Here is a 14,452-nt window from a genome sequence, read left to right as displayed (position 1 = left end):
TGCTGGGTCCCTGTCATGCATGGACCCTTCTGATCAACACCACGTGCACCAGGTCCTCCTGGACCCTTCCTTAGGGATCCAGCCCAAATGGACCAGGTGACACTCACTCATTTTAAGTAGTCCCTGTCTTTTTAGTACCTTATCTCCACCTTTCTTTGAATTACTTCCAGTACTCCAAGTGCCTAATTTGTCACGGCTTTAGAGAAATCCTATTCCTAAGTAAACACTCATGTAAAGCACTGGTTTAGTACATGGACATATATTGTTAAAATTTCTGAAGAAGGGCCCAGACCCGAAATGTCAGTTTTCCTGCTCCTCTGATGCTGCTTGGCCTGCTGTGTTCATCCAGTTCTACACCTTGTTATCTCAGATTCTCTAGCATCGGCAGTTTCTACTATCTCTGTATTGTTAAAATACCGTTACTTTTGATAACGCACTTGCACTCTTAGAATAGCTTCTAATTTTTGTAGTTTTGCTCTGCTACTTCTTTTGACATTTTCTTTTAATCTTATTCTCCCTTGTATTATCTATTTGATACCTATTATCAGTGAGCTCTGACTTTGAAACAGAAACAACTGAAAAATCTCAGCAGGTCTGGCAACATATGTAGAGAGAAATTAGAGTTGACGTTTTACATCTAGTAACCCTTCTTCAGAACACATGTAGCTCTGACGTTGGTTGCCTTTCTTTATCCCCAGTAGGAATTACCAAGCCAGTGCCTAAACCATCACCTCTTGAAAATGCTCCCATTTCTGCTTGCTTTATTACATCTCTCCCTGCCAATATTTGCTCAAAAGTACCTGTGCAGATCTTCACTGAAAATAAACCTCCTCCAATTGCATGCTATTTCACCCCCATAATATTCTTCACCTGACCTTCCTCAATTCCCCAGGAAAAGATCCAGGAATAGTTCCTTTCCCATTGAATAGAAAACATGTCGAACAAGAAAATTCTCCAGAACGTCTCCTCTGTCCTTGTAGATCATGCAAATGCATGAATTAGGAGCAGGATGGGCTATGGCCCTTACGGCCAGCCCTGCCTTCAAGAAGATTATGACTAATCTGTTGCATAAACTCCACATTCCCATCTATTCCCAATAACTTCTAACTCCCTTATGAATATAACTGTAGCAAACCATTCTTTAATATTCCATTCCCATTGCAATAAATGACAGCATCCCATTTGCTGTGCTATACAAGCAAACTAACTTTGTGATTCATGTAATAAGGCATGCAGATCCCTACATAACTCCCTAGCTGTGTAATCTGCCTTCATTCAAACAAAGTGCTGTTTTTCTGTGCATTCTGCCAAAGTGAGCACGTTTGAGCAATATGTTCCACATTATAATTTATTAATTTTTACCAATTTCCTTTTACTCAGTCATGGCATCCCTGCTGTATCATCATTATGTCCTCTTCACTACTTGCTTTCCTGTCTATTTTTGTTTCATTAATAAAGCTAACAACCATACATTCATCCAAGCGTTCATATAAATTGCAAATGGTTGGAGCCTCCACACAGCAGTTGCTTCATCTTATTAAGCCTGAAATGAATCATTTATGTCTTCTCTGTAGCTAACAAATTCCCTATCAATGCTAATTAGTTACCTACTATGCAATAAGCTCTTAGTTTCTGTGCTATTTTTTCTTGCTTTTTGGCAAACAGAACCTCCATATAGCAGCATTGTGTGATTGAAATCAGCGCAGCAAGTGGTCAGGAAAACAAATGTAATATTGGGCTTTCTAGCAAAGGCGATGAAAAACAAAAGTAATGAAGTCTTGCTACAACTATACGTCGAGTTGTATGCCAGCGAGAATGTATGCCATACATTTTTGGTTTCCTTGTTTAAGAATTGATATGCATGTCTTGGAGTTGATTCAAAGAATATTCACAAAACTGATCGCTGCTATGCAGTGTTGTCTTTTGAGGAAAGGTTGAATAGCTTTGATGGATAATCATTGGAGTTTGGTAGAATGAGAGGTGATTTTATTGAAGTATAGGGTCCTAGGAATATTGAGAGAGTAGATTCTGTGAGGATGTTTCCCTTCAAGGGTAGGGTGGAAAACCATAAAATGTAGGAGCTGAGGTAGGCCATGCAGCCCATTGAGCCTGCTTTGTCATTTAATAAGATCACAGCTGCTTTAATGTTTCTCAACTTTACTTTTCCTGCCTATCCCTGTAATTCTTGATCCCTTACTGATTTAAAAATCTGTTCATCTCAACCTTGAGTATACTTAGTGACCCAGCCTTGATAGCTTGTGTGATTAAAGGATTCCACATATTTAATACCTCTGAGAGAAGAAACTTTCCCTCATGCTCTGAGATTGTCTTCTGTTCTTAGACTCTCCCACAGGAAGAAACATCTCTGCATCTACCCTGTCAAGCCCCCTAAGAATCCTCTGTTACAGTAAGGTTTCATCTCTTTCTTCTGAATTTCAGTGAGTATAAGCCCAATCTACTCAACATCTCTACATAAGAAAATTCCTTTACACCTGGGAGCAACATAGTAAATTTTCTCTGGACTGGCTCTAATGCCAGTATCTATTTCCTTAATCAGGGAGCCCAAACTGTTCAGAGTATTCCAGTGTGGTCTGACTTCTCCTTGGAATTGTTTTAACAAGACCTTTTTTTTCAGCATTTGAAATAAGGGCCAAATTCTGTTTGCCTTTCCTGTTATCTACTGAATTTGGATGCTAGCTTTTTGAGTTATACACGAACACCCCCAGATCCTTCCATTCTGAAGTTTTCTGTGGCCTTTCCCTATTTAATTAATGTTCAGCTTGTCTGTTTTCTTTCTGCACTGCATGGCCTTCCATTTTCCTGTGTTCACTTAAGCCGTCTACATCCTTAAGTAAACTCTGTACCATCCTTGTGATTTACCTTACCACCTATTTTTGTGTCTTCCGCAAAATCGGCAATACTACATTCACTTCTGTCATCTAGGTAGTTAATGTTCAATAAATAATTTGTGTCCCCAGTACTAATACCTATTCTGAGGAAGGGTCATTGAACCCTAAATGTTAACTTTTTTCCTTGACAGATGCTGCTAAACTTAGAGTTTTTCCAGCAATGTCTATTTGTGTCACTGACCCTGTGGTGCTGCACTAGTTGCAGGTTGCAAATCTGAAAATACTTCTTTTGTCCTTACTCTGTTTTCTATTAGTGAGCCTTCAAGTAGTAGCGGGAGTCGGGGTGGGGACATAGAACTGGACAGCATAGTTTCAGAATGAGTGGTATCTCAGTTTACGATGGAGATGAGGTATTTCCTCTTTCAAAGGGCTGAGTGTCTTTGGAATACTTTGCAAGGGTGATTAATTGAATATTCAAGCCTGAGATTGCTGCGCTTTTGAATGTAAGGGAATTGAGAGTGATGGGGAAGGAGGCAGTGGTAAAGGACAAGATCAGATTATTCATGATCTTCTTAAAAGGCAGTGCAAGTTTGTGTTAACAAAGTGTGGAGCTTGATGAATACAGCAGGTCAAGCGGCATCTTAAGAGTACAAAAGCTGATGTTTCAGGCCAAGACCCTTTTTCTGATGAAGGGTCTAGGCCTGAAACATCAGCTTTTGTGCTCCTAAGATGCTGCTTAGCCTGTTGTGTTCATCCAGCTCCACACTTTGTTATCTCAGATTCTCCAGCATCTGCAGTTCCACATTATCTCTGATGCAAGTTTGTGTTAACCGTATTTGTTGTGTTCTTATGTCACTAAAATTGCATACATTAGTATTTGAAAAGTCTATTGCTGACTTGTTTTATAAATTGTATTGTAGTAGTTTCCCAAAAGAACATCAGTATCCATTTATCTATACTTTTGAAGAAGGTGTATCATCCTAGAATTTTAAATGATTAAACATAACCCAGATTGTTTCAGTAAAATAATTTCGATTCTTTACATTTTTTACATTTTCATGTTTACTTTCCTCTTTCTTCCTTAGATATCGTCAATGGTTCAGGTTCAGGAGGAGGTTATCGACCTCCCCCCAGAACAAAAGAGGTGATAATTAATGGGCAGACAGTCAAGTTAAAGTACTGTTTTACCTGTAAAATCTTCCGGCCACCACGTGCCTCCCACTGTAGCCTTTGTGATAATTGTGTAGGTAAGTGATTTCCTTGTGAGGTGTTTAAATAAAAAATGTTATGGTAAGACAAAAAGAAATGCTGATAATATGAGCTCTGAACCTCCAGTTTCACTGAACTGTTGTAACTAAAAGGGAAATATATTTTCTTTGTACAAATTGTTAAAATATGATGAGGTGAATTACAGAATAATCTTCTAAAGGTCACATTTTGCTCTATCATAGGTAAAGTAAGTTTTAACAAAGCCACTTTTAACCTATTGCTGTTTCCAAGTTTATACTACATATTGTATAATATTATAAAAAAGCTTGAAATATTCAATAGCTTATGCTGTAATTCCAGTTGAAGAAATTATACTGCAGTGACTTCAGAAACTTGTAGTCAAGCTTTCCAAAAACTTGCCTTTTCCCAGTTTTCCTAAGTCTCATTACATACCTGATCATTTTCATCAGTTCTGCATTGTAGAAAGTTTATATGTGTGATATGTTTTCAACCTTGAGCACCTGGTACAATTGGTATTTTATAATTACCATGAAGCACTTATTTGTCTATTAAAATTGAGTTAATGGAATTGTGCATTTTTGAGTACAAACAATTTCAAACTAATACCTTACTTTTTATTTCAATGAAAAGCAAATTAAACATTTAGCCTTTTAAATAACATTCTTTTACTGAACTAGAGATGTGATTTTAAAAAGCTACATGAAAACTTGATCAAATTATTGGATGTTGGCCATCCTCTCTCTGTGTTCTGTTTTATTGCTTCAATTTTTTAAAAATATAAACGTCCATGACAATGAATAATTGACTTTGATGTTATATAACACAGTAACAACAGGTAATGTATTCACATTGTACTTAGTGTCATTTTGTTGCTATGGAGATGGGAAATAGAAAATCAGTGTGGTTTTCACTGGTTATCTATGTTAGAGTTTGTGGGAGTTGAGAGGTTTTTGGACTAAAAAAAAGTCATAATGTTAGTGATTTAATTATACATGTGTTTGTGTTGTGCTGTGGAGATTTTTTTTTAAAAATCATAATTAGATTCCATACATGGTACATTTTCAACCTAAAATCTTAAGATTTTAAAGTGACTATAGCAGTGATCCACCGATCAACATGGAGGAATAGGCATCCAGATTTGAGAGTTTTGAAGCTGTTATTGTGTGTTTATTTAGCCTAACAAATAGTGTTAAGGGTTATATATTCGACTGTATATGATACCATTCTTTCTCTAGACTCAAAATCCATGTTTTTTTTAAAAGTAGAACAAAAATGCCATGCGTTGTGGATAATACCTTATTGTTAGAAAACGTCAGAGAGTTGAGTTGAGATAATGGATTTGCAGCCTTCAACAACATGTCAATTTGCCAGGAATGAACCACTGCCTAGGAATCTGCAGAAGATACCCTGATTTTCTTTCTCAGGCTGAACATAATGTTTTCACAGGAAGTACAATGTTATCAACAATGAAGCACGTCAATAAAACATTGTAAAGGTTCACAGGCAGGATTCTGAGTATGTTTTGAAATTCCATTTGCGTGCAAGTTAATGGCATACTGAGCGACTGTGATGCTTTAAATATCACAAAAATACAGTAGTGACTGTGACAGTGTTGTTTGAATTCATAATTTATTGTATTCTTCAGTGCTTAAAACTTTTATTCTTGAAAGTAGCATCTTTTTATTTAAACGCACATATTGTTGAGAGTGCTTAATTTTAAAATCAAACTTTATGATTAACACCACCTAACAGCTATATTTGAGCACCTAATTTTCAATTCTCTGATCTCTTTGATAACCTCCCTAAAAAGAATAATTTTGACTGGGTTTGTATTGAATTCTGAAAATACTCCCTAAAAATACAGAGATCAGTAAATTAATACATGACATCTCCATTCAGACACGCTTGCTGTAAGGTATACTCATCAGACCTTTGTTGCACACACCTTTTTCAGAGACCTTAGCTGTTCCAAGTTGATATGCTCCCGTGGATTTTAACTAGCTCATCCAAATGAATAGGCTTACTTCAGACATGCCTTCTCGTTCCAAAAATCATAAATGCTTTGACAAGAAGTTAATATGTTAATCAGGAATACACAAACTTGACACATACCGCCCAAAGATCCCAATAATAAAATGGAAAGGAAACTTTTGTAGCAGAATTTACATCAATAGAATATTTTACTAACTGACATTCTTTCAAACCATTATAATCCAGAAAGTATAGCAGTTCTCAGCAGTTTGTATCAGCGCATATGCTGGAACTGCAGAAAACGTTGGTTAGGCCTTGGCTAGAGTATTGTGTTCAGTTCTAGATTTCACCTTATAAGAAGGATATGATAACACTGGAGAGGGTGCAGAGGAGATGTACCAGGATGTCACCTGAATTGGAAAGTTTGTTATGAAGAGAGATTAGGATTGTTGTTTTTTGGAGCAGTGTCGATTGAGAAGGGACATGATTGAGTTGTACAAAATTATAAGAGGCATAGATGGTGTAGGCAGGAAGAAACTTTTCCCATAGATGGAGAGTTAAATGAACTACAAGGCGTAGATTTAAGGTAAAGGACATGGTGGAGGACACTAATGATCTCAAAGCATTAACAAATGATAATACAGTGATAAATGTTAAATGCTGCTGATTAAGCAACTTGCATCAACTTTTCTTGTTGTATTGACATGAGGCATGAATTTTGATTATGCCATATTGAAGAAGGAAGCATTGGTTTTTTTACAATATATTGCAATCTGTCAATTATCATAAACAAGTATTAGAGTATATTTCAAAACCAGATGCATCTGCAATTGGTTCACTCTTTGGAAACATTCCTCCTTAATTTCATCACTGTGGAACCAGTGAGTGCTATACTTTGTTACCATTCATTCCTTTTCTAATATTCCATTAAGCTGTATGGAATCCTGGACAAAAGAGCTGAACATCCTGCGCATTGCTTTGGTACTGCATAACAAAGGCTGGAGGTAGTACTTGGCTGATTTTGCATTGTTTTTCCTTCAGCCAGACTTGTCCAGTAACAATAAATGAATGATATCCAATGGTCTTACCACCCACAATCCCCACTAAAGCAGTCATGTCTTGCTCAGTGGTCCCCCAACTGTTGTTCTATCATTTGTATTGAATTACATCTACTCAGAACTACATCTGGATAGACCAAGATGCATAAAAATTGACTAGTTGGCATAAAAAAGACTATTATCACAGCCTTACACATCCCTCAATGATCAATGAAGTTCCTTAAAGAGAACTAAACCTGAAAGTTTGGGCTAAGCTATAAGGTAAGTCCTGTCAATCTGGTTCTCTGAATACACAGAACATGTCCTAGATCCAACTGTGTTTGTATTATAAGAGCATTTCTAGCTAGTGTATACCAAATGTTAATAAAAACAAAATATTGTGGATGCTGGAAATCTGACAAAAACAGAGAAACTCAGCAGATCAAATAGCTTCTGTGCAGAGAGAAACAGTTAATGTTTTGAGTCCAATGTGACTTTTCTTCAGAATTGGTAGAGACAGTTTTTCAACTGACATCCAGCTTCCTTTCAAAGAGTTCCCAAACAAAATAGACTGCAAGAATTCAGCAGAGTAAACTGTTAGAAAAGTTCTAATGGCAGTTCTGAAGAAATCATATTGGATTTAAAAACATTAACTCTGTGTTTCTGTCTTCACAGATGGTGCCAGACTTGCTGAATTCCTCCAGCATTTTGTGTCTGTTCACATGTTAACATTTGGGTCTTTTTTTTCTGTTCCATTGTGCTTGGAGTTGATGTGGCAATTGGTCCACTAACTGTTAGATTAGTCAGTTTGCTGCCTTGGCACCCTGCCATGACTGATGCAGCTGACTGTGTTGAATTAACATAGGATGAGTTTCCTTTACCAACAACAACCATGCTCAGAAAGCAAGATAGCTATAAGACTCTCATTATGTAATTTATTCTCTAAGAAACTCTAAAATAGCACAATATTGAACTCATTGTTTGTTCAGTTACTGTGAACACAGTATTTTATGCCACAGGCACGAGTATTGACCTCAAAATCATCAGTGCAAAACTTACGTAATGTATGCTGTTCAGTAACTATGAGCAATCCTTTTGTCATCTTTTTATGCATAATCTTTTACATGAATGTGAGGATGATTTCTTTGTGACCCTGTCAATCCACATTGCAAATATTTGAACATAATCATAATAAGCTTTATATTCATGTAATTTTTTTGTTTGTTCCGTGTTCACTGTGACCATGCATAAAATGGTACAATAGTCTTTGCATTTGGGGTTGGAGACACAGACAGACATTTCTTCAGCCGACAGTGAGACATCAGAATGGTGTGTTGCCTCCCTGGTGCCAGGATCACGGATATCCTGGAGAGGGTACAGAATATTCTCAAAGGGTAGAGGGACCAGCAGGAGGTCATTGTACACATTGGAACTAATGACATAGAAAGAGAAGGGGATAGGATTCTGAAGAGGGAATATAGGAAATTAGACAGGAATTTAAAAAGGACGTCCTCAAGGGTGGTAATATCCAGATTAGTCCCGGTGCCATGAGCGAATGAGAGTAGGAGTAGAAGGATAGCAGATAAATGCAAAGCTGCAGGGGAGAAGCATTCACATTTTTGGATCATTGGAATCTCTTCTGTGTTAGGATTGACCTGTACCAGAAGAAGGAATTGCACCTGAATTGGAAAGTGACGAATATAGTGACAGGGAGTTTTGCTACAGCTGCTTGAGTGGATTTAAACTAGTAAGGGAGGGCAGGTTAGGATCCAGGGAAATAGTGAGAAAAGAAATCAGTCGGAGACTGGTGCAGTTGGGAAAAGGAACAAGTCAAACAATCAGGGCAGGCAGGAACAAAGCAGAGAACAAAGTAGGACTGATAAATTAAACTGCATTTATTTCAATACAAGAGGCCTAACAGATGAACATAGGGCATGGTTGGGAATCTGGGACTGGGATATCATAGTGATTTGCAGAGATGTGGCTCAGGGATGAACAGGACTGGGGCAGCATGGTGGCTCAGTGGTTAGCACTGCTGTCTCATCGCCAGGGACCTGGGTTTAATTCTAGCCTTGGGCGACTGTCTGTGTGGTGTTTGCACTTTCTCTCCCTGCCTGTGTAGGTTTCCTCCGGGTGCTCGGGTTTCCTCCCACAGCCCAAAGATGTGCAGAGTAGGTGGATTGGCAATGCTAAGTTGCCAGTAGTGTTCAGGAATGTGTAGATTAGGTGGGTTATAGGGGAATGGATCTGGGTGGGATGCTCTGAATGTCCATGTGGACTTGTTGGGCCGAAGGGCCTGTTTCCACACCATAGGGATGATGATGGTGATGAGGACTAGTAGCTTAATGTTCCAGGGTATAGATGCTATAGGAAGGATGGAAAGAGGGGGGAGGAGTGGTATTCTTGACTTGGGATAATGTGATGGCTATAATTAGGGAGTATGTTCCTGGGGAATACATCCAGGGAAGTTAATTCATGCAACTGAGAAATTACTAAGGGATGATCACCTCATTGGGATTGTCTTGTAACGCTACCACCCCGCCCACCCAGAGTAGTGAGCATGAAATTGAGAAACAAATTTCTCAGGAGATCTCAGTTATCTGTAAGAATAATAATCTGATAATGATAGGGAATTTTTACTTTCCAAACAAAGAATGGGACTGCTGTAGTGTTAAGGGCTCGGATGGAAATGAATTTAAGAATGGGCAAGAAATTTTTCTGATTCAGTATATGGGTGTACCTACAGGAGAAGATGGAAAACTTGACCTACTCTTGTGAAATAAGGCAGGGTAGGTGACTAAGGTGTCATTTGGGGAGCATGTTGGGGTCAGTGACCAAAATTCTATTAGTTTAAAAATAATGATGGGAAAGAATAGACCGGATCTAAAAGGTAAAGTTATAAATTGGAGGAAGACAAATTTTGATGATGTTAGGCAAGAACTTTCAAAAGTTGATTAGAGGAAGTTTGCAGGTAAAAGGACAGCTGGAAAATGGGAAGCCTTCAAAAATGAGATAACAAGAGTTCAGAGACAGTATGTTCCTGTTAGGGTGAAGGACAAAGCTGGTATGTGTAGGGAATGCTAGGTGACTAAAGAAGTTGAGGTTTTGGTCAAAAATAATAAGGAAACATATATCAGTTATAGGTAGCAGAGAATCTAAAAGGATTCTAAAATACATTAAGGATGAAAGAGAAGCTAGGGACAGAAAAGGGTTCTTTAACAATCCCCACAGTAAACACCGATGCAGGAGATGGGGGAGATACCAAATGAGTATCTCCTCCATCTTGTCCATCAGCACTTACTGTGGGGAAGGATATGGAAGATAGAGAACGTGGGGAAAAATATAGTGAAATCTTGAAAAATGCCCATATTACAGAGGAGGAGATACTGGACACCTTAAAACGCATGATGGTGGAGACCTGATCAGGTGTACCCTAGAACTCTGTGGGAAGGTGGGAAGTGATAGTAGACCCCTTGCTGAGATACTTGTATCATCGATAGCCGCAGGTGAGGTGCCAGAAAACTGGAGGTTGGCTGATGTGGTACCACTATTTAAGAAAGGTAATAAGGAAAAGCCAGGGAACTATAGGCCAGTGAGCCTGACATCGATGATGAGCAGGTTGTTGAAGAGAATCCTGGGAGACAGGATTTACATGTATTTGGAAAGGCGAGGACTAAGTCAGGATAGTCAACGTAGCTATTTGCAAGGGAAATCATGTCTCATTAACTCCATTGAGTTTCTTGAAGTAACAAAGCGGATTGATGAAGGCAGAGCAGTGGACGTGATCTGTATGGATTTCAGCTAGATGTTCCTCATGGTAGAATGGTTAGCAAGGTTAGATCACATGGAATATAGGGAGAACTAGCCATTTGGATACAGAATTAGCTTGAAGGTAGAAGACAGAGGGTATTGGTGGAGGGTTGCTTTTCAGACTGGAGGCCTGTGACCAGCAGTGTGCCACAAAGATTGGTACTGTTCCCCCAGCAGGCCATGTAGCATCAGAGGAGCAGCAAGGCTGACATTTTGGGCCTAGACCCTTCTTCAGAAAATTTTGGGTCTAGGCCCGAAATGTCAGCCTTCCTGCTCCTCTGCTGCTTGGCCTGCTGTGTTCATCCAGCTGTACACCTTGTTATCTCAGATTCTCCAGCATCTGCAGCTACTATTATCTTTAGTACTGGGTCTGCTGATTTTTGTCATTTACATAAATGATTCGATGTTGATACAAGAGGTGTGGTTAATAAGTTTGCAGATGACACCAAAATTGGAGGCGTAATGGACAGCCAAGAAGGTTACCATGGAGCAGGAGGAGTGAGAGAGACAGGGCAGTTGTCATGGGGGACTTCAACTTTCCAAATATTGACTGGGAACACTATAGTTTGAGTACTATGGATGGGTCAGTTTTTGTCCAGTGTGTGCAGGAGGGCTTCCTGACACAGTATGTAGATAGGCCAACAAGGGGCGAAGCCACATTAGATTTGGTACTGGGTAATGAGCCTCGCCAGGTGTTAGATTTGGAAGTAGGTGAGCACTTTGGTGATAGCAATCACAATTCTGTTATATTTACTTTAGTGATGGAAAGGGATAGGTGTATACCACTGGGCAAGAGTTATAGCTGGGGGAAAGGCAATTATGATGAGATTAGGCAAGATTTAGAGAGCATAGGATGGGGAAGGAAACTGCAGGGGATGGGCACATTAGAAATGTGGAGCTTCTTCAAGGAAAAGCTCCTGTGTGTCCCAGATAAGTATGTACCTGTCAGGCAGGGAGGAAGCTGTAGAGCGCGGGAGCCGTGGTTTACGAAGGAGGTGGAATCTCTGGTCAAGAGGAAGAAGAAGGCTTATGTTAGGATGAGATGTGAAGGCTCAGTTAGGGCACTTGAGGGCTACGAGGTAGCCAGGAAAGACCTAAAGAGAGAGCTCAGAAGAGCCAGGAGGAGACATGAGAAGCTGTTGGCGGATAGGATCAGGGTAAACCCTAAGGCTTTCTATAGGTATTTAAGGAATAAAAGAATGACGAAAGTAAGATTAGGCCCAATCAAGGATAGTAGTGGTAAGTTGTGTGTGGAGTCAGATAAGATAGGGGAAGCGCTAAATGAATATTTTTCAACAGTATTCACTCTAGAAAACGACAATGTTGTCGAGGAGAATACTGAGATACAGGCTACTAGACTAGGTGGGATTGAGGTTCACAAGGAAGAGGTATTGGAAATCCTTCAGAGGGTGAAGATAGATAAGTCCCCGGGCCAGATGGGATTTATCCTCGGATCCTCTGGGAAGCCAGGGAGGAGATTGCCGAGCCTTTGGCATTGATCTTTAACTCGTCATTGTCTACAGGAATAGTGCCAGATGACTGGAGGATAGCAAATGTGGTTCCCCAGTTCAAGAAGGGGAGTAGAGACAACCCTGGTAATTATAGACCAGTGAGCCTTACCTCAGTTGTTGGTAAAGTGTTGGAAAAGGTTATAAGGGATAGGATTTATAATCATCTAGAAAAGAATAAATTGATTAGGGATAGTCAGCATGGTTTTGTGAAGGGATGGTCGTACCTCACAAACCTTATTGAGTTCTTTGAGAAGGTGACCAAACAGGTAGATGAGAGTAAACCGGTTGATGTGGTGTATGTGGATTTCAGCAAGGCGTTCGATAAGGTTCCCCACAGTAGGCAATTGTACAAAATGCGGAGGAATGGAATTGTGGGAGATATAGCAGTTTGGATCGGAAATTGGCTTGCTGAAAGAAGACAGAGGGTGGTAGTTGATGGGAAATGTTCATCCTGGAGAGCAGTTACTAGTGGTGTACCGCAAGGGTCGGTGTTGGGTCCACTGCTGTTTGTCATTTTTATAAATGACCTGGATGAGGGCGTAGAAGGATGGGTTAGTAAATTTGCAGATGACACTAAGGTCGGTGGAGTTGTGGATAGTGACGAAGGATGCTGTAGGTTGCAGAGAGTCAAAGATAAGCTTCAGAGCTGGGCTGAGAGGTGGCAAATGGAGTTTAATGCAGACAAGTGTGAGGTGATGCACTTTGGTAGGAGTAACCGGAAGGCAAAGTACAGGGCTAATGGTAAGATTCTTAGCAGTGTAGATGAGCAGAGAGATCTTGGAGTCCATGTACACAGATCCTTGAAAGTTGCCACCCAGGTTGACAGGGCTGTTAAGAAGGCATACTGTTTTATTTACAAGCTTTTATTCATAGAGTGATCGAGTTCCGGAACCAAGAGGTTATGGTGAAGCTGTACAAAACTCTGGTGCGGCCGCACTTGGAATATTGTGTACAGTTCTGGTCACTGCATTATAAGAAGGATGTGGAAGCTTTGGAAAGGGTGCAGAGGAGATTTACTCGGATGTTGCCTGGTATGGAGGGAAGGTCTTACGAGGAAAGGCTGAGGGACTTGAGGCTGTTTTCATTAGAGAGAAGAAGGTTGAGAGGTGACTTAATTGAAACATATAAAATAATCAGAGGGTTAGATAGTGTAGATAGGGAGAGCCTTTTTCCTAGGATGGTGACGGCGAGCACGAGGGGGCATAGCTTTAAATTGAGGGGTGAAAGATATCGGACAGATGTCAGAGGTGGTTTCTTTACTCAGAGAGTAGTAAGGGAATGGAATGCTTTGCCTGCAACGGTAGTAGATTCGCCAACTTTAGGTACATTTAAGTCGTCATTGGATAAGCATATGGACGTACATGGAATAGTGTAGGTTAGATGGGCTTGAGATTTGTATGACAGGTCGGCACAACATCAAGGGCCGAAGGGCCTGTACTGTGCTGTTAAGTTCTATGTACAGTGGGCCAATAGGTGGCAGATGGAGTTTAATTTAGATAAATGTGAGGTGTTGCATTTTGGAATGACAAATCAAGGCAGGTCTTATACATTAAATGCTAAGGTCCTGGGAAGTGTTGCTGAACAAAGAGACCTTGGAGCCGAGGTTTATAGTTCCTTGAAAGTAGAGTTGCAGGTAGATAGGATAGTGAAGAAGGCATTTGGTATGCTTGCCTTCATTGGTCAATGCAGGGTATAGGGGCTGAGACGTTATTTTGTGGCTGTACGGGACATTGGCCAGGTCACTTTTGGAATACTGTGTGCAATTCCCGTCTCCCTCCTATATGAAGGACGGTGTGAAACTTGAAAGGATTCGGAAAAGATTTACGAGGATTTTGCCAGCGTTGGAGTGTTTGAGCATTAGAGAGAGGCTGAATAGGCTAAGGCTATTGTCCCTGGAATGTTGGAGGTTGAGGGCTGACATTATCGAGGTTTATAAAATTATGAGGGGCATGGAAAGGGTGAATGGACAAGGTCTATTCCCTGAGGTTGGGGAGTCCAGAACTAGAGGAAATAGGTTTAAGGTGAGAGCAGAAAGATTTAAAAG

At 40.0% G+C, this 14,452-nt stretch overlaps 1 protein-coding gene across 1 annotated transcript in view; it reads left to right on the top strand.

Moving 5' to 3' along the window:
* zdhhc14 (zinc finger DHHC-type palmitoyltransferase 14) overlaps nt 1–14,452 on the top strand; it is a 168,092-nt gene that overhangs the window by 97,369 nt on the left and 56,271 nt on the right. Inside the window, exon 3 of the mRNA XM_059648482.1 lies at nt 3,935–4,096. Coding sequence (XP_059504465.1) covers nt 3,935–4,096 — 162 coding nt within the window. The remainder of the gene's footprint in view (nt 1–3,934; nt 4,097–14,452) is intronic.

Source organism: Stegostoma tigrinum, chromosome 9, assembly GCF_030684315.1.
Source record: "Stegostoma tigrinum isolate sSteTig4 chromosome 9, sSteTig4.hap1, whole genome shotgun sequence".
In the NCBI taxonomy this organism is placed as follows: domain Eukaryota; kingdom Metazoa; phylum Chordata; class Chondrichthyes; order Orectolobiformes; family Stegostomatidae; genus Stegostoma; species Stegostoma tigrinum.
Note: the sequence above shows the minus strand (reverse complement) of the source record. Positions and strands in the feature narration are given on the sequence as shown.